This window comes from Mobula hypostoma, chromosome 1 (assembly GCF_963921235.1).
Source record: "Mobula hypostoma chromosome 1, sMobHyp1.1, whole genome shotgun sequence".
NCBI lineage: Eukaryota > Metazoa > Chordata > Chondrichthyes > Myliobatiformes > Myliobatidae > Mobula > Mobula hypostoma.
Window position 1 is genome coordinate 132,814,053 of NC_086097.1, and position 21,305 is coordinate 132,835,357.

General features: G+C 43.0%; 1 protein-coding gene across 1 annotated transcript; it reads right to left on the minus strand.

Annotated features, from left to right (window-relative positions):
• Nucleotides 1–6,872: 6,872 nt before the first annotated feature.
• LOC134343951 (cytosolic Fe-S cluster assembly factor NUBP2-like) lies at nt 6,873–13,545 on the minus strand. Its single transcript, XM_063042969.1, has 2 exons — nt 13,452–13,545; nt 6,873–7,447 (listed from the first exon to the last, which is right to left on the minus strand). Exons 1-2 carry the CDS (start codon nt 13,543–13,545, stop codon nt 6,873–6,875), a joined length of 669 nt encoding a protein of 222 aa, XP_062899039.1.
• Nucleotides 13,546–21,305: the final 7,760 nt, after the last annotated feature.

The following is a 21,305-nucleotide window of genomic DNA, read 5'->3' on the forward strand; positions in this document are numbered from 1 at the left end:
AACTGTTTACTCACCAGTCTCTGAGGGGGTGATCATGCTAAAAGCTGAGCTGAAGTCAATGAACAACATCCTGGTGCATGAAGTATCATGTTCTAGATGTGAAAGGACAAATTGAAGGGCTGAAGCTTTGGTACCATCAGGGGACTGGTTTGCATGGTAGGTAAAGAGAAAAGGGTCGAATGTAGCTGGAAGATGGGGTTTCATACAGTCCATCACCAGCCATTCTAAAAACACTTCATGATTGTTGAAGTTAGTATCACTGAGCCATAATTCTTAGGTCATTTCCTGTCACTACCTTAGGCACCAGAAAGACTGTGGTTGCCTTGAAGCCTGCAGGGACAGTGGAATGTTTCAAAGAAATATTTTTATTTTATTTAGAGATACAGCACAGAAAGGCCCTTCCAGCCATCTGAGCTGTGCAATTCTGCAAGCCTCCATTTTAATCTCAGCCTAATCACAGAACAGTTTACATTGACCATTTAACCCACTAACCAATAGGCATTTGGATTGTGGTTTTGGGTCAAGACCTCTGTTAGCTGGGCTGTACAGACCCTCAACACCTGATCAGATATGTTGCCCTGACCCACAGCTTTGTGTGAGTTTACCCTGGCTAGGATCCTCCTCACCTTGGCTCTGGCTGGACAGGGTACCTGTTCTTCAGGGAAAGGGGGGACTTTTCTCAATATCACATCATTCGTTGTGTCAAATCAAGCACAGAAAGCATTCAGCCAATCAGAAAGGGGCATCGCTGTTGTTGATTCGCAGGGTGGACTTGTAATCTCTCATGGTTTGTATCCAGTACCTTGCAACATGCGCCGCGTGTCGCTGTTGTCACAAAGGTGTTTGTGGATTTTCTGTGAGAACTCTCGCTTTGCCTTCCTGATGGCATGGGAGAGTGCAGCTCTTGCTGACCATAGAGTCGTCTTACCCCCGATCTGAAGGCAGCGTCCTGATCCCTAAGCTGTGCACGAACCTCTGCAGTCAGGCGTGGTTTCTGCTTTTCCCTGGCAGTGTGGTGTTTAATCACAGTAACATCCTCAGTGTAGCCAGTCTCCAATCCCTCACATTCATCACTGTTGACGTGACGATTGTAGGCAGCTGCCTCCCTGAATATGCTCCAGTCCATGCTTTCGAATCGTTCCTGCAGTGCTGAAGTGGCACCTTCTGGCCAGGTCCTGATCTCCTTGTAAACCGGTTTAACTTGTTTAACCAGTGGCCTATATGCAGGGATTAGATAGGTGTTCTGAGCGTCCAAGGTGAGGCTGGGGGTGGGGGACAGTGTGTTGCCTTGTAGGTTCCATGCATATTGGTGTAAACCAAGTCTAGTATATTCCCTCCTCTGATGCAAAGTTGGCATTGTGGTAGAACTTTGGCAGGACTGTTTTCAATTGGCACGATTGAAGTTACCAACAATGAAGATTCCAGTGGGGTGAGTGACTTCGAGGTCACAGGCGTTGCTTTAGAGCTCCTGCATTGCCTCCCCAGCACTAGTACAGGGGGCATGAAAACACCAGTTCTTATTGATATAGACACACAGACCTCTTCTACGAGTCTTGCCAGAAATTGCAGCATTCCTGTCCACCCGAAAGAAGATTAGACCTTCTGGCTGATGATCAAGTCTGAAATGGTGTCCTGGAACAACGTTTCTGTCAGGACAAGTAAGCAACATTCCCTCATCTCCTGCAGATGTGGGTAATCCATCTTACTTTCTAGTGATCGGACATCAGCGAGTGGAATTGTCGGGAGCGCAAGCCTGCGTTATGTCTCATTCGAATGCCGGCATGCTTACTGCATTTCTGTGTTCTCCCACTCCATTTCCGGCAGTCACTTCCCAAAGTAGCTGTAGCAGGCCACGGCACAGAACGAGGACCCACTCCACGCTTTAGACCATAACTGCACAGCACCTTCGTTGCCCCGCTCGCTGGTGAGGTAGACTTGCAGATTTTAGTGTACCTTATGATCAGCAGTGTTTTTCAATCATAGTAAAAATGAACTGGACAAGAAATTTCACCATTTATTGCAGCCGGAATGGCTTCAGTGACCGTGTGTGCCATCATCTTGTGACGTAATCAAAAACCAAATGGTTGAAGGGAACTTAGTGGTGTGGGGCATCGGTACAATGTATGTCCTGCTTAATGTAGTTGCAAGAAGCTGGCATGGCCCAAATGGTGAAGATCCTTGGTAGATATTGCCTTCTTAAGGCAATACCTCATGTAGATATTTCTATCACTGGGGAGGGATGGGTCTGTGTTGTACTGGGCTGCGACCACTAATGTCTGCAGTTTCTTGCATCCAAGTAACCGTACCAGATCATGGTGCAACCAGTCAAAGTAAGTTGTAGAACTCACTACCCCAGTAGCAAGAACTGTCAATGCTCACACAACTATGCAAGTGCCAGGCAACTGTGAACTTCTGTCCCCTACTCTGAATAGCATTATGGAGACAGAAAAAAGAAATGAGGAGCAGGGTTTATGTTATGGTACCAGGAGCTCCACTCCTGGAATGTCCAGAAACCTGGACAAGCCAGAGGTTGCCAGTAGCTTGTAATTATGAAGTTTCTTATTTCATTGGTCGGATTCCTGGAAGTTTCATCAAAGAGACTCCCACCTGCGGGAGGAATGGAGATTATTTAATTTACATGGTAATGATGAATGCTGGCATTCAGAGGGATCATGGTGTCTAAGTATATGCAGGAGGAGCAATAATTAAGCAAGTAGCATCTACCTGGACCCTGTTGCTTAGAATCAATCTTCATTGCTTTCATCTGAGGTCATTGGCTGAACCTGTGAATTAATTGTGTAAGCAAATCACAAAAAAAAAACAAACGATTATTCCTACAAGACTTGAACCAGAGTGGCAGTCAATTCATCTGCCAATAGATTTCCTTTATAAGACCGCTACTGAGTGCAAGAATTGCACTTCAACCCTTGGATCCTGCTTGTCTCCTGTGGCCTACAATATTGTTTAATTATACAAAGGCAATGAATTTCCTGCATTGTCCCTCAACCAATGATCATTTATTATCATATTGCTGCTTGTGGGAACTTGCTGTACCATCTTTGGCTGCTATATTTCCTCCAGCAGCAAGGCCCCTTCAGATGCATTCACCAAGACTTAAATATTTGTACACATGGATGGAAGATTCAAAGCCAATATCTTTCAACCAAGCAGATAGTCAAAGGACTTTGCTGAGAGTGGTGCATGAATATACTATTCTAGTAATCATTAAAGGCTCATTTGGCCACAAAAAAACATCAAAAACAACACCTGCCTTGCAGGGCAGGAGCCTGTTGAAAACTGCAAGTCTTGCCAGGAGCGAGTCATTGTTTAAAGTAGTGAGTGAGAGAGCAACATCTTGCAGGACGGGAGCCATTTGAAAACCGCAGTTCTCATCGGGAGTGTGTCATTATTCGAGCCAGTAAAAAGAAAGGAAGTGTAAACAGAGCAGCTATTGTTGAGTGGAGCAGTTAGACTGGTCTGGCTTTGGCTCCACAGGCTTCAGCAAGAGCAGGCTTGGACAAGCACAGACACAGGCTCCAAGTTTCTAGTAATTTTTTTGTTAGTACATAACCAGTGCACTGAGAATGGGTCGAGAATTAGTGATATGTTCCTTGTGTGAGATGTGGGAACTTTAGGATACCTCCAGTTTCCCTGATAACTACTTCTGCATGGTGCACCAAGCGGCAGCTCCTTAGAGACCACGTTAAGGAAATGAAGCTGCAACAGGATGCCTTTGTCTCATTCAGGACAATGACGAGATGATAGGAGCTACGGGGAGGTAGTCAGCCCTACACTGCAGGAGGCAGGTAGCTGAGTGACTGTCAAGAGAGGGAAATGGAACAGGGCAGCCAGTGCCTTTGTGGATATTCCCCTCAATATGATGGGTGACAAGGTCCTGCTAAGTGAGTTCAGGTAGTTGGGTGCTAAGTGAAAGGATGGGACCTCCAGTGTTGTAACCTTAGTATTGCCACCTGTGCCATATGTTAGTAATAGAAAGATCTTATAGTTTAACACATAACTAAGGAGTTAGTGCAGGAGGGACGGCCTCTGATTTTTGGATCATTGCGCTGTCTTCTAGAGAAGGTAGGGCATGTACAGAAGGGATGGTTTGCACCTGAACTGGAGGGGACTAATATCCTAGTGTAAAGGTTTGCTGGTGCTGCATAGGGGTGCTTGGGGGTTGGTGGGGTGGGGGGCTTTAAGCTAGAGTTGCAAGGGAATGGTAACAGAGCACCTGAACAGATAGGGGAGTAGTTGTGGAGAAAGATGTTAAGCCTACGTACAAAGTCAGGACTCAAAAGGTTGAGCATGGTGGGGCTAATATTCTAAGTGGCGTATATTTCAAAGCAAGAAAGATTGTAGGAAAGGCAGATGAGCTTAGGGCATAGATCAGCACATAGAATTATGACATTGTAGCCATTAATGAGATGGTTGCAGGAGGGACAGGAGTGGTACTGTACCTCAGTGTTCCAGGGTTCCATTGTTTTAGACATGAAAGAGCAGGAGAGATTAAAGGGGATGGAGTGGCATTACTAGTCATGGAAAATGTGACAGCAGTGCTTAGACATGACAGACTGGAAAGCTCATCTAGATAGGCTTTATGGGTAGAAATGAGGAACAGGAAAGGTACGACTATGTTAATGGGATTCTGTTACAGACAATGCAACAGTGCCTGGGATTTGGAGGAGCAAATTTGTAGAGAGATAGCAGACTGTTGCGAGAAAGGTAAGGTTGAGATAGTAGGTGATTTTAACTTTCCACATTGACTGGGACTCCATACGGTAAAAAGGCTGAATGGGAAAGAAAATGTCCTTAATCATTACATAGAAGACACAGCTAAAGAGAGTGTGATACTCACTCTCCTATTAGGGAATGAGATAGGGCAGGTGACAGAGGTTTGTGTTGGGGAACACTTTCCATCCAGTGAACATAATGCCATTAGTTTCAAGGCAACTATGCAAAAAGATAGATCTGGTCCTCAGGTTGAGATTCTAAATTGAAAAGGGCCAATTTTGATGGTATCAGAGAGGATGTGACAAGTGTGGATTGGATTAGGTTGTTTTCTGGCTAAGGTGTACTTGGTAAGTGAGAAGTCTTCAAAGGTGAAATGTTATGAGTACATAGTTTGAATGTTCCTGTTACAATAAAAGTCAAGTAAAACAGGTTTATGGAACCTTGGTTTTCTAGAGATATTGAAGCCCTGATTAAGCCAAAAAAGGAGGTACACAGCAGTTATAGGCTGTTAGGAACAAAGGAGATACCTGAGGAGTACAAGAAATGCAAGAGAACATATAAAGAAGTAAATCAAGAGAGTTGAAAGAAGACATGAGGTTGTTCTGGCAGATGTGTAGGAGAATCCAATGAGCTTCTACAGATAGAGTATATAAAGAGCAAAAGGATTGCAAGGGCCAATATTGGTCCTCTGGAAACTCATACTAGCAATTTATGCATGGAGCCGAAAGAGATGAGGGAGATCTTAAATGGATGTTTTTGCATCTGTGTTTACTCAGGAGACAGACATAGAGTCTGTAGATGAGAGGCAATGCAGCAGCGAGGTCATGGACCCTATAAAGATTACAGAGGAAGAGGCACTGGGTGTCTTGAAGCAAATTAGGGTGGATAATTCCCCTGGGCCTGGCAAGGTGTTCTCTCGGACCATAGGGGAGACTAGTACAGAAATTGCAGAGATACTTAAAACATCCTTAGCCACAGTTCAGGTGCCGGAGGATTGGAGGATAACTAATGTTGTTCCATTGTTTAAGACAGGCTCTAAGAATAAGACAGGAAATTATAGGCCGGCAAGCCTGACATCAGTCGTGGGAAAGTTGTTGGAAGGTATTCTAAGGGAGGAGATATATAAGCATTTGGAGAGGCAAGGATTGATTAGGGATAGCCAACATTGCTTTGTGCGTGGTAAGTCATGTCTAAACAATCTTACAGAATTGATGAAGGCAAGGCAGTGGATGTTGTTTACCTGGACTTTAGCAAGACCTTTGATAAAGTGTCACATGAGAGCTTGGTCAAGAAGATTCAATTGTTTGGCATTCAGGCTGAGGTAGTACATTGGATTAGACATTGATTTTGTTGAAGAAGCTAGAGAGTGGCTGTAAATGGCTGCCTCTCTGACTAAAACCTATGACTGGTGGTCTGTCGTAGGGATTTATTCTGGGTCCGTTGCTGTTTGTCATCTATAAGAATGATCTGGATGATAATATGGTAAACTGGATTAGCAACTTTGCAGATGACATCAAGATTGGGGGTTGAGTAGTAGATAGTGAGGAAGACTATCACAGCCTGCAGCGAGATCTGGATAAGAAGAAAAGATGGGCTGCAAAATGGCTGATGGAATTTAATACAGACAAATGTGAGGTGTTGCACTATGCTTGCATGTTGAGATACAGTGCAGAATAAACCCTTCAAGCTGCACCGTGCAGCAATCCCCTGATTTAATGCTAGCCTAATCATGAGACAATTTACAATGATCAATTAACTTACCAACTGGCACGTCTTGCACTAAGGGGAGGAAACCGGACGACCCGGAGGAAACCCACACGGTCACAGGCAGAACATACAAACTCTTTACAGGAAGTGGCAGGAATTGAACCCGGGTCGCTGGTACTGTAAAGCGTTGTGCTAATCACGACGCTACCTGCTGTCCAACTACTGTGTCGTATACAGGTATAAAATCTTCCTCCACAAATGCCAGCTGCTTCTTGGTCAATTTGTAATTTTATATCAAGTATTGATAGTTTTTGGTGCATCCTAATAATCAAGAACTATTAGGTAAAGGAGTTAGCTCGTGAGTCAGTGATGATTATATTTAATGGTGGATGAGGCATGACAGTCTAAATAAGCCATTTCTGTTTCTATGGTTATGTATCATGTCCAGAGAATTCACTATCATTGTTTACAATCTTCTCCACTATTTTATTAATGGCATCAAAAGTTGCACTCTTTGGAAAGGCTTGGTTGAAATCTCTACCTTCTTCCATTCTATGCATCAGTTGAGGATCTAGAGGAACACATCCTAGAAATGGAACAACGGACTGCCCAGAAAGTGCTTCTCCACTTTGCCTGGAAAATACATTAGTGCATTCTGAACAGTTTAGGCCGACAAAGACACTCTTGTTTTCAATTATTCCAATGAGAGGTAATCCAGTTTTCTTAAAGAATGTCAATTTCCTTCTCACATCTCCTATAGATACTGCTTGAGGTGTTGTAACCGACAGAGCTCCATCAGGTTTATGTTGGCAAAGGGCCTGCTCCACTGAGATATGTTCATCAGAAGCTCCCGGAGGTGCATCTACAATGAGATAGTCAAGCTCTCCCCATGCCACATCAGAAAGAAATTGTTTGATAAAAGCTGCTCTCTTTGGCCCACTCCATATCACAGCATCATCTGGAATCTCCAAGAGAAAGCCTATGGCGAGGGCCAACCAAGGTAGTTCTTACATGGTGAGCAGCAGAGCACTGAGGAGTGCAGTAGAACAGTGGGATCCGGGAATACTGATCCATAATTCCTTGAAAGTGGTCTCACAGGTAGATAGAGTAATAAAGAAAACTTTGGCACATTGGCCTTCATAAATTAGTGTATTGAGTACAGGAGTTGGGTTGTTACGTTGAATTTTATAAGACATTGATGAGGCCTAATTTGGAATACTGTGTGCAGTTTTGTTAACCTTGTGACAAAAGAACCAGTTATCAGAATATTGATGCCAATAAGAGGACAATGGGGGAACATGCAAGGTGCTAATAAGAGAGAGACGAGAGAGATTACCAAAAGGAGACACGGTTCCGAGTATTGTCAGAGACCGGTGGCTTTGAACCTTGAACTGTTTGAAGTTTGATGGACAGGCAATACCCCAGCAGGGGGATAAAAAGGGACAGGTTCGCTAAGGCAACAGACACACGACTCCACGAGGTAACGAGACCCTGAAAGCGGTGTGCCCCCCCACAAGTTGGTGGGAGTTTTTGGAGGTCTTGAGGTTTTTGGGACCAGCCATAGACGCACAGGGTGGAAAGATACGGTCGGGCGGGAACCTGGTGTGTGTGTCCGCCCTTGCCTGGGTGCCGGGTTCACTGCAGAAGAACGATTGTATCTGGAACAGAGGGGTCACAGTCGGTGACCTCAGAAGATGTTACAAAGGGCTCGCCCGAAAGCTACCTGCGAGGAATATTGAAGGTCTGTTTGGAAACCGTTTTGCATATTCATTTGTTCTCTCTCTCTCCCCAATGACACGACGGCGACTACTGCGAACTGAATTAAACTGAACTCTGTGTCACTTGATGACTGATCATTTTACCCCTCGACTGCAATAGAGCTTGATTGATCCTATTATCCTAGTTCTGTGTACATGTGTGTTTTATCATTGCTAAACTGTTGCAGTTATATCCGTTTGATTAGAGTACTGTGTTGCTTATTTCTTTAATAAAACTTCCTTAGTTCCAGTAATCCAGACTCCAACTAAGTGGTCCATTTCTGCTGGTTTGGCAACCCAGTTACGGGGTACATAACAACCTATCTTCAAATAAAAAGATATAAGTAAAATTGAAAGCGTAGAGAAAATTTACGAGGATGTTGCTGAGAGTTGAGGACCTGAGAGTTAAGGAAAGGTCGAATAGGTTTTGACTTTCTTCTCCAAAACCTGGAAGATTGAGGGTAGATTTGATAGAGGATACAAAATTATGAAGGTTTGTTTTCTCTGATGTTGGATGAGACTACTACTAGAGGTCATGGGTTAAGGTTGAAAGTTGAAATGTTTAAGGAGTTATGAGGGGGACCTTCTTCGCTCAAAGGTTGGTGAGAGCGTGGAACAAGCCTCCAGCACAAGTGGTGGATGCGGTGTCGACTTCAGCTTTTAAGAGAAATTTGGATAGGATGAGAAGGGTATGGAGGGCTATGGTCCAGGAGCAGGTCAACGGGACTTAGCAGATTAATAGTTTGGCACAGTCTAGATGGGCTGAAGGGCCGAAGGGCCTGTTTCTGTGATGTAGTGTTCTATGACTATAAGTTGCTCACAGCTCATAAAACACAACCTTATTAAATAATTTCTAACAAGCAAACAAGAAGTCATCTATCTTCCAAGCTGAAACAAAGATTTATTTTATCTTTATACAAGTCAGGCTGCTATTCATCTCTCCAATTAAAAATGATTCATGCAATGTTGCCTCCAATTATTTTCATCTCATGCGACTCCTTCTCTTTCTGAAATGTCTTCAGCTACTTTTAACTCTCTTATCCACAAGAGTAAAGACTCTTATGCTGCTCAAGTTTTCTAACAGTAAATGCCATCTTGTGGTTACACCATACACCAGAATGGGACTCAGCACTAAATAAATTTTCATCTTACTTCCCAAATCCCATCATAAACTTGAGTCTCTGTTGATCTGCTCCTTAACCTGCCACCTCAAGACCATTAATTTTCTTGCATCATATGGGGTATCCCATATTTAAAGAACTGGCAATGCTGCCTGCAATTAGGCACTCTTTATCCTATATTCCTTACTAAAGTTGGCTCAACACATACTTAGCTTTTCACAGTAGTCTGAACTAGAATGAAAGTCAGATATCTGCACATCCACCACTGTACTGAATATCAAACCAAATGACTGGATACAGTTCCCAACCTATGGGGATAAAGGGATGGTCAATGTTTCAGGCTGAGACTTTCCATGAGAACGTAGAAGGCAGCTAGCTTGTGTATGGAACTGATAGGGAAAAATGTGACAGAGGGTGGTAGGTGATAGGTAGAAACATACAAGGAAGAGATGATGGGCAGATGGCAGCAAGTGAGGGAAGGTCATGAGTTTGAGTTACAAAGAAGGAGGAATAGAAAATGTGAACAAAGGGAGAGAGAACCTGGGTGAACTGGTGGGACTAGGAAAGGAATACAAGGGGAGCTGGTTACTTAAAATTTAAAAAATTCAATGCTCATGTATTTGCATTGTGGGAAACCCAAGGTGAATATGAGGTGTTGCTCCTCTGGTTTGCATTTCACCTCACCCAGGCAGTGGAGAAGGCTGTGAATAGATATGTAGGTGTAGGGATGGTAATGGGAATTGAAATAACTTTCACTTTGGTAGTGCATGGTACCCACCTGCTTCAAGCAGGCTTCAATTATACTGGTACCCGAGAGACTGGCGACCTGCCTCTATGATTAGCACTTACATCCAGAGTGATGAAGTGTTCTGAGAGTTTGGTGATGGAACATGCCAACTCCTGCCTAAGAACTGACTTGCATCTGCTCCAATTTGCCTATCGGAGCAACAGGTCCACAGGAGATGCCATCACATTGGCTCTTCACTCATCCCTGGAACACCTGGGCAGTAAAGATGCATATGATTTAAGATGGCGCTACTGAAAGCATGCAACAGATTATTGGTGGTTCGAAAGCAAAGGAATCCAATTAAAAACATTATTAATTACACTTTTTTTGAAGTAAATTGTGGTAAATTATCACTGCGAATAATGAAGAGACAAGTGAGAGCAAAGTGAACTTGAGAGATGTGCCATGTTGGTGAGCTGCAAAATCGCCGCACTTGGAGTTGGAGCTGTGCTGGTTGAATTGGAGAGTTCGGAGGGGAGAAGAAGGGATGGAGGAGTTTCAATGCCCATCCAACTAAGCTGGGTGCGAGGGTGGATTGGGCTACGCGTCGAGCTGTTTCGGAGAGGTCGAGAACAGCTTCGTCAGCAGCGATATCCAGGTCCGAAGCGAATCACTGGGCTGTATGTTCTAGGCCTAGTGCAATTTGCCACGGCAAGGCGCAGGTCCTAATGCAAGGTACAATACACGGTATGGACAATCTAAACATCAGCCCCAAGGGACTGGCAAGGCGGGGTGTTGAGAGTCGGGCGAGGTTGCATTGCTCAAAGTGCCGAACCAATTTGGAGAAGTTGAGGATGGCTTCTCCGGCAGCAAAACCTAAGCCCGGAACAATCCTTGGTGATGGGACCCAGATCCGAGGGCGAGGCTCAGACAATTTAAATGCCGGCCCAGATAGTCTGGTAGCTCCTCCCTCTGTGACACGAAGGCTGTGATCTGCCTGTGGCTGCTGGGCTTTGTATCTGCAAACCTTGCAGTGATTTGCTAGAGTGCAGTGACAAGAACAGCTCCAACGCCATATTCAAGTTTATTGATGGCAACACACACAAAATACTGGAAGAACTCAGCAGGTCAAGCAGCATCCATGGATCTATGGAAAGGAATAAACAGTTTGTGTTTCAGGCCGAGGCCTTTTATCAGGACCGGAAAAAAAAGATAAGAAATCAGGATAAGAGTTGGGGGGAGGGAGGGAAGATGTACAAGGTGGTAGGTGATAAGTGAAACTGGGAGGGGGGAGGGGGTGAAGTAAAGAGCTGGAAATTTGATTAGTGAAAGAGATAAAGAGCTGGAGGAGGCGGGGGATCTAAAAGAAGAGGGTAGAAGACCATGGAAGAAAGGGAAGGACAAAGAGTCCAGAGGCAAGTAATGGGCAGGAAAGGAAAAAGGTGAGAGAGGGAAACCAGGAATGGGGAATGGTGAATAGGGGTGGGGGGAGAAGCAGTTACTGGGAATTTGAGAAATCAATGTTCATGCCATCTGGTTGGAGGAATACAAGGTGTTCCTCCTTCAGACTGAGTGTGGCCTCATCACAGCAGCAGAGGAGGCCATGGACTGACATACCGAAATGACAGTGGGAAGTAAAATTGAAATAGGTGACTATTGGGAGATCCCACTTTTTCTGGTTGTTGATTGCCAGAAAGTTTGCTTTCAAGTTTGTTGATGATACACTGTCATTGGGCAAATCAAAGGTGGTGGTGAATCGGCTTGTGTTAGAGAAATTGAAAATCTGGCTGAATGGTGTCATAACAACAACCTTTCACTCAATGACTGCAAGACCAAGGAGCTGATTATAGACTTCAGGAGAAGGAAACCAGGAGTCCATAAGCCAGTTCTCAATGGAATATCAGAGGTGGAGAGGGTGAGCAACTTTATATTCCTAGGTGATATTATTTTGGAAGACCAGTTCTGGGCCCAGCAAGTAACTGCAATTATGAAGAAGCACAACAGTGCCTCTGCTTGCTGAGGAGTTTGCGGAGATTTGCTTGACATCTAATCCTTTGACAAATTTCTATAGCTATGTAGGAAAGAGTATATTGTCTAGGTGCATCACAGCCTGGTATGGAAACACCACTTCCTGGTCTTCCTCCAAGTTATTCACCTTCCCATTTTGCAATTAGATTGGCTAATCCTTCATTTCAAAGTTTAAAGATAAATTTATTATCAGAGTACTACATGTCACCACATTCAACCCTGAGTTTTTTTGCTGTGGGCGTACTTAGCAAATCTATAGAACAGTAACTGTAAGCAGGAGCAATGAACAACAAACTGTGCAAATTCAAATATAATTAAATAGCAATAAATTATGAATATGAAATAACATGAAATAAAAGAGCATGAAATAACAAGATAAAGAGTTCTTAAAGAGAGACCTTCAGTTGTGAGAACACCAGAAATAGAATGAATGTAGTTTTCCCCCTTTGTTCAGGAGCCTGATGGTTAAGCTGTAGTAAACGTTCTTAAACCTTGTGGTGTAAGTCCTGAAGCACTTGTACCTTCTACCTGATGGCAACAGCAAGAACAGAGCATAGCCTGGGTGGTGAGGATCTTTGATGATGGATGCTGCTTTTCTATGGCCACATTTCATGTACATATGCTCAATGATTGGGAGGATTTTAGCCATGATGTACTGGGCCAAATCCACTACCTTTTGCAGAATTTTCCACTCCAGGGCATTGGTGCTCCCACACCAGGCCGTAATGCAGCCAGTCAACACACTTTTCACCACACATCTGTAGAAGTTTGCCAAGGTTTTTGATGACTTGCTGAATCACAATGGATTCTTGAGGAAATAGAAGTGCTGTTGTGCTTTATTTGCAATTATACTTGAACAAGATACTAAAGAATAAGGTGATTTCTATGGGTACGAAACTCAGAGTCTTGTGGTACTATATTCATTTCACTTTAACACACGGAAGCAAATGTTAGACAATATCAAAGCAAAATGAGAGGAGTCTTGAAGATGCAGTAAATGGTTTTTGGACAAGAATGATGAAAGTATCATGGAAGGACAGGGTAACAAATAAGGAAGTGTTGTGAAAAATCGGAATAAAAAGGGAACTGATATCATCAATCAGGAAATGGCAGCTGGAATATCTGGGATATGTCTTGAGGAAAGAGAAGCTTGATCTTCTTGCAAGTTTGGGAAAATTAATTGAACAAAAAGATCACGGTTGACAGTGTATGACATTCATGAGTTACATCAAGGGATGGCCAAGCAAGAGTTTTGAAGAATTTATTGGAAATGCTCAGATTAAAGACAGATGGAAGACGATGATCATTCATGTCATATGGGACAGCACATAATGACTAATTCCTTCATTGGTGGTTGATTCAAATCCCAGAACTCACTGCTCAAAAGCTCCATTCTCCAGAAGGCCTGCAAGAATCCAAGCTTATCACTATGAGTCATTAATGCACTGAGAATAAATGTCAATTTTCCCATGGTGCCCATTAATTCATTTTCCAAAAGTTTATTTTTAATTAAGGCAAGTTTAAAGAATTGTGGTTTACAGAATTATAGAATGATGCCATTTGCCACATCATACCTGTGCTGGACAAAATCAAATTTTAGATTAATCCAAATTCTCAGCCCTCAGTCCATAGTCCTGCAGGTCGCAGCTCTTTGAGTACGCACACAAAAGGTCTCCAAATGCAGTGAAGATTTCTATCTCCTTTGCACATTCAAGTAGTGAGTTCTGCCCAACCACAAATTATTGAGTAAAATAATATTTTCTCAATTCTTCTCAAATTCTCAATTTGGTTTGGAAGGCTGTTGCTTACTTCTATTGTTTGCATGATTTGTCTTTTTCCCCCTCTTTCTCTGCGCATTGGGGGTTGGTCTTTATTTGTTTCATTGGGTTCTATCGGGTTTATTGCTTGGTGACTACCTGTAAGCAGACAAATCTCAAGGCTGTATAATTTATACATTCTTTGAAAATAAATGTACTTTAAATCTTTGAATCTTGAATCTTGAAATCCATCTACAATTTTCTGTAAATCTATACTGTTAAGTGAAATAAATATTTCTCTTCATTCTGTTCAAGCCTCTCATTAAATAAACAGATCTCAAATACATTTCCTGTCTGTCTTCTGTGCTCTAAAGGAAAAGCCTCAGTGTTTTTACTCATCAACAACACTGACTTGAATCTCTTCTGCACCCTGACATTGAATCCATCAACTGTGTCATCTTTGACACTTTGGAGATTTCAGTGTGACAACATTGCATTCGTCTAGGCACTCAGTGAAAAACTTCAAACCAATCGCTGAATGAAAAGCACTCTAATTTGTTAGAGCAAAATGTTTGCATAAGAAAGATGAAAGTCTTCTGTCAGAATTTTGCTGAAGTGATAAATCTCCAGATATGTGGATTGCTAAAATTAAAATAAAACATGATTTGTTTGGAATTAGTGAATATGAATCTTCGAAAGACTGTACAGGGTCGGTTTCTATGATGAAGACCATAAGACATAACAGCAGAATTAGGCCATTTGGCCTGTTGCATCTGCTCCACCATTCAATCATGGCTGATCCTTTTTTACCCCTCCTCAGTACCACTCCCCAGCCTTCTTCCCATGACCTTTGATGCCCTGTCCAGTCAAGAACCTATCAAGCTCTGCCTTAAGTACACCCAACGACCTTGCCTCCACAGCTGCCTATGGTAATAAATTCCACAATTTCACCACCCTCTGGTTAAAGAAATTTCCCCACATCTCTATTTTAAATGCCCCTCTATCCCAAGGTTGTGACTTCTTGTCCTAGACTCCCCCTCCATGGAAAACTTCCGTTCCACATCTACTCTGTCTAGGCCTTTCAACATTTGAAGATTTCAATGCGATCTCCCCCATCCTTCTAGATTCCAGTGAGTACAGACCCAGAGCTATGAAACCTTCCTCATATGATAACACTTTTATTCCTGGAATCATCCTTGTGAACCTCCTCTGAAACCTTTCCAATGCCAGCACATCTTTCCTTAGATCATGAGCCCAAAACTGTTCTCAATACTCAAAGTGCGGCCTCACCAATGCCTTTTAAAGTCTGAGCATCACATTCCTGCTCTTGTATTGTAGACCTCTTGAAATGAATGCTAACATTGCATTTGCCTTCCTTACCACTGATTCTATCTGCAAGTTATCCTTTAGGTTGTTCTGCACAAGACTCCCAAGTCCCTTTGCATCTCAGATTTTATGATTTTCTCCCCATTTAGAAAATAGTCTGCACATTATTTCTGTTACCAAAGTGCATGACCATGCATTTTCCAACAGTGCACTTCATTTGCCACTCTCTTGCCCATTTTCCTAATCTGTCTAAGTCCTTCTGCAGCCTACCTGTTTCCTGAGCACTACCAGCCCCTCCACCATTCTTTGTATCATTTGAAAATGTAACCATCTATTTCGTCGTCCTAAACCATTGATATACAGTGTAGTTGCATGACTGAAGTCACCGAGAAGATTACCGTTAGATGCAAAACAGCTTCTTTGTTCGACAAAACAAGGTACAGCAGGTATCATATAGAGGTGCTTTGGGCGGAAAGGTCTGCTGGCCCAATGTGGGACTCAATGTTTTATTAGCTAAACTTCAAAGGACAATTCCATATTTACAATATATGGACAATGCTTTCTTTGAAACTACATACAACCTTCACACCTCCTGATGCATATCCACACCACAGACATCCAAATGAATTTTAATCAGCATTGTCTGATTAGGATTCACAGCTTTTAGGAACCCATTGTTCAGAGCTGCACTCCAAATTAAATGCACAATACATTTTCAGATGTGAAAACTGGTAGCCAAAGCCAATTGTTAAATGTTTATGTCCTAACCCAAAAATCACTCTAACATATAACATGAAAAGAAGAGGTCCCAACGCCAACCCCTGCAGAACACAACTAGTCATTGGCAGCCAACCAGAAAAGGGCCTTTTTCCTCACTCACTGCCTCCTACCAATCAGCCAATGTTCGAACCATGTCAGTAACTTTCCTGTAATACCATGGGGACTTAACTCAGTAGTCAGCTTCATGTGTGGCACCCTGTCAAAGGCCTTCTGAAAGTCAAAATGTACAACATCCTCTGCATTCCCTTTATCTATCCTACCTTTAATCTTCTCACAGAATTCCAACAGGTTCATCAGGCAAGACTTTCCCTTAAGGAAACCATGCTGACTTTGTCCTATCTTATCCGGTGTCTCCAAGTACTCCATAACCTCATCCTTAACAATTGACTCCAACATCTTCCCAACCACCAAGGTCAGGCTAACTGGCCTATAATTTGCTTTCTGCCTTCTTAAAGAGTAGAGTGATATTTGCAATTTTCCAGTCAGAATCCAATGATTTTTGAAAGATCATTACTAATACCTCCACAGTTTCTACTGCTACTATTTTCAGAAGCTTAGGATGCAGTTCATCTGATCCGGGTGACTTAAGTATCCTTATGTCTTTCAGCTTTTTGAGCACCTTCTCCCTTGTAATAATAACTGCACTCACTTCTTCTCCCTTGCACCCTTCAAAATCTGGCACACTGCTGGTGTCTTTCACAGTGAAATCTGATGCAAAATACTCATTTAGTTCATCTACCATCTCCTTGACCCCCATTATTATTTCTCCAGCCTCATTTTCTAGCCATTCTATATCCATTCTCATCTCTCTTTTATTTCTAACATACTTGAAAAAGTTTTTACTACCCTCTTTTTTGTGTTTTTTGTTTGTTCTTTGTGGTTCCTAGCTTGCTTTCATATTACACCTCTATTCAAAAGGTTCAAAGGAACATCTAAACAAGCCTGATGCATTTTGGAAACAAGTCCTGTGGACTGATGAAGTTCAAATAAAACTTCTTGGCCGCAATGAGCAAAGGTATGTTTGGAGAGAAAAGGGTGCAGAATTTCATGAAAAGAACCCTCTCCAACTGTTAAACATGGGGGTGGATCGATCATGCTTTGGGCTTGTGTCGCAGCCAGTGGCATAGGGAACATTTACTGGAAGAGGGAAGAATGAATTCAATTAAATACCAGCGAATTCTGGAAGCAAACATCACACCGTCTGTAAAAAAGCTGAAGATGAAAAGAGGATGGCTTCTACAACAGGATAATGAACCAAAAAACACCTCAAAATCCACAATGGACTACCTTAAGAGGCGCAAACTGAAGGTTTTGCCATGGCCCTCATGGTCCCCTGACCTAAACATCATCAAGAATCTGTTGATAGACCTCAAAAGAGCAGTGCGTGCAAGGCAGCCCAAGAATCTCATAGAAGTAGAAACCTTTTGCAAGGAAGAATGGGCAAAAATCCCCCAAACAGGACTTGAAAGACTCTTAGCTGGCTGCAGAAAGTGTTTACAAGCTGTGATACTTGCCAAATGGGGTGTTACTAAGTACTGACCATGCAGGGTGCCCAAACTTTTGCTTCAGGCCCTTTTCCTTTTTTGTTATTTTGAAACTGTAAAAGATGGAAATAAAGAAGTTTTCTTGCTTAAAATATTAAAGAAATGTGTCATCTTTAACTTTATGCCTTTTTGAAATCAGTTCATCTTTTACTCGCTTAGCTATTCACAGTAACAGAAATTTTGACCGGGGTGCCCAAACTTTTGGATACCACTATATGTCATTGGTATCAATAAGTACCAAGACATCTGGCTGCTCTCCCTCCCTCTCCAAAATGCTGTGGATAAGATCCAAGATGTCCCTGATCCTGGCAGCTGGGAGGTAACATACTATCCTGGTTTCCCATTCACATCCACAGAATCTCCTGTTCCTCTGACTATTGAGTCCCCATCACTACCGTTCCCCTCTTCTCCCTCTTTCTCCTCTGCACCACAGACCCATGCTCAGTGCCAGTAACTCGGTCTCTGTGGCAATCCCCTGGGAGGTCATTCCCCAGAACAGTATCCCATTCTGATATGTCTATCCACGGCCTCCTCTACTGTAAAGATGAAGCCACACTCAGGTTGGAGGAACAACACCTTGTATTCCGTCTGGGTAGCCTCCAACCTGATGGCATGAACACTGACTTCTCTAACTTCCGCTAATGCCCCACCTCCCCCTTATACCCCATCTGTTATTTACTTATATATACACACACACGCACACACACGCAACTGCAGTGAGGAGAAGGAGGTGGACGCCTTCTACAGTAAACTTCATGAAGCTGTCACTTCAATACCGGCACATAACTTCTTGGCTGTGCTCGGCGATTGGCCTCCTGTGACCATTTCCTAATAGTCTTCTTGATTACAGGCTACCGCTGGACCAGAGCGGCAACCTGGACTAGGCTGTAAGAAAACCTGGCCGCTGGACTAGGCTATAAGGAAAGGTAAGACGTACTAGGCTTGATTTCCCTGGACTCTAAAGTGTCAGAGGCTGAGGAGGGACCAGATTTTTTTTTAATAACGAGAGGCATAAATAGGGTAGATATTGAGAACCTTTTCGCCAGGGTAGAAATGCCAAAGACTAGGTGACATACTTTTAAGTTTAGAGGGGCAATGGGTAAAGGCCATGCAATGGACATTTTTTTTTACGTGGAGACTAGTAGGTGCCTGGAATTAGTTACCAGAGTAATAGTGGAAGCAGGAAGTTCGGTGGAGTTTAAGAGGCTTTCAGATTGACACATTGTGGTAAACCATGTATATATGTTGTAACTCGGTTACCTGTCTGGACACACCCCTCTGCTGACTGCCCCTGTGGCTCCTCCCACAGAGTCCTGTATAAAGGTGTTCGCCTTGCCCCTCCCCCTCAGTCCGGGGGCAGACACTCACTGTGGAGGTCGTATTGTACAGCGAATAAAAGCCTTTCAGTATTTTACCAAACCTCAGTCTTTTGGAGTAATTGAAGGTGCTTCACACATGAATATGAAAAAATGGAGGAATATAAATGATACATAGGAGGAGGACGTTTAATATAAATTGGCATCAAGATGAGCACAGCATCATGGGTCAAATATCCTGTCCAGTGTTCTATGAAGTTGTATATCTCTAAATGTGAAAAAGCTTTCCTGCTGTTTCTGCCACACACAAGCTTCCCAGTTGGAGATTTAAAAACGTACATGACCTTTCAGTGTACTTCCACTTTTAATTAGCTTTGCTTGTTGCTTATGGCTCCACACTGAGTTACTGCATATTTCATGCCATTTTGTAAAAGACGGAAATGCTTACTTTTTAAACTCTTCTCTTGTGAAAATTAAACAGGGAAATAAATAAAATCATAGGCTGGCTCAATAAAGGGGAGAAATGCTGTAATACTCAGCAGATCAAGCAGTATCTGGGAAGAGAGAAACAGCGTTAATGTTTCAGGTAAGAGACCCTTCGCCAGAATAGGGAAATTGGAAAAAGAAGCTGGCTTCAAGTTGCAGAGCTTCTGAGACAGTGATCGATAGGATAAGATAAATACAGTATCTTTAATAAAATTAGTGTATATTATATTAACCTAGAAAGTACGCCATTAGATTATGAGAACACTCAGTCCTCTTTTATTGTCATTTAGAAATGCATACATACATTAAGAAATGATACAATGCTTCTCCGGAGTGATATCACAGAAAACAAGACAGACCAAAGACTAACACTGACAGAACCACATAATTATAACATATAGTTACAGCAGTGCAAAGCAATACCATAATTTGATAAAGAACCCACCATAGGCACAGTAAAAAAAAGTCTCAAAGTCCCGAGTCGATTGACTCCCGAGTCCCCAATAGCAGGCGGCAAAAGGGAGAAACTCCCTGCCATAAACCTCCAGGCACCGTCAACTTGCCGATACCTTGGAAGCAGCCGACCCCAGCCGACCCTGAGTCCATCCGTCCGAAAACTCCAAGCTTCCGAGCAGCCTCTCCGATACAGCCTCCTGAGCACCATCCTCTGCCGAGCGCCTTCAACCTCTCCCTGGCCACTGAAACACGCAAAGCCGAGGATTTCAGGGCCTTCAGCTCCGGAGATTCCGGTTACCACACAGTAGCAGCGGTAGCAAAGCAGGCATTTCAGAAGTTTTCCAGATATCTGCTGTGCTCTCACATCTGACTCCATCAAATCAGGATTGTGCACGGTCCCTTACTTGACAAATAACAGACATTCATCACCGAAGTGGCCGCGCGCGCTGTTGTCGCACTGCCATCTTCTCCCCCCTTAACATAAGCACTGCTGGCAAGATTGGCACTGCCCTCGAGAATGTTGTAGTGGTGAGATGCACTAATGAATCAAAGTGAGGAAGGATATATTGTTGATAGATCAAGAGATTGAGGGGGAATTGGCCAGGGAGGGATTTGAGGCCTGAGGTCAGTCAGCCATGATTATATTGAATGGCGACAGGCTCCCTCTTTCTTGTGTTCTGTGTACTACTGTGGGTGCAGTGAAGTCCATCTGCACTAGTGTGGAAGATTGCATTAGACCTAAAGGAATGATAATATGTCTCCCAAATGCGTGACTTAGAGGAGTGATGTTCCCATCCAACCTTGCTTTTGAGGGCAGACATCATAGGTTTGAGAGGTGGTGTTGGAATAAGCCAAGTGAGAACTGGAGTCTATCTTATGGTAGGGACCCACTGCAGCCACTGTACACTGGCAGTGAGATGAATGAGCATGAAGAGAGGAATCAAATGAACAGACAGCTAGGCCATTGACAAAGGAACATAAGAAAAGTTTTTCTTTGTTGACCTCACATCTGTTGACCAGTAAGTTTAAAATTGCATTACCTGAAGTGCAGTGAACGCACATTCAAACTAAGCAGAGGTTTGTACTTAAAATGGAGATGGAGCAGGGTGAATGGAACAAATTGGAAAGTCCTTTCAAAATGTTGAATGAAACTTGCTTCTTTGAGCCCAATGACCTCCTTCGATGCTGACTGAAATAGAATTAAATATAAATGATAGTGAGAAGAAAAATGTGAGAAATTCCAATCTCCTTTAAGTAGCCTCACATCTCTGAGGATTGTAAATGGTTTTTGATTGTGCAGAACAGCCCTTCGGTTGAGTGACAGTGGGAGACGCAGTGTGTGCTGTGAACAGGTGTTCTGCAATCAATGACATTATCATTAGTCTACAGTTAAATCAGCAGCATGCCTTTCACATTTGGGAATTACAGTAGAGCTCATAAATCCATTCCACTCTGTCATTTTCTTTTTGAAGAGGGTGGCCGAAAAAAAATTAAATACGGAACGATAGTCACAAAATGAGCAAGCCAAAAAGCTGTGATGTCCCATTGTCCCTTTAAGATGTACAC

Excerpts from the sequence above, each read along its gene's own strand:
- LOC134343951 (XM_063042969.1), bottom strand. The coding sequence starts at position 13,545 with ATGGGAAAATTGACATTTATTCTCAGTGCATTAATGACTCATAGTGAT. Across the intron at positions 7,448-13,451 it reads GAGAATGGAGCTTTTGAGCA|AACTACCTTGGTTGGCCCTC; the intron begins GTGAGTTCTGGG and ends TCACCATGTAAG.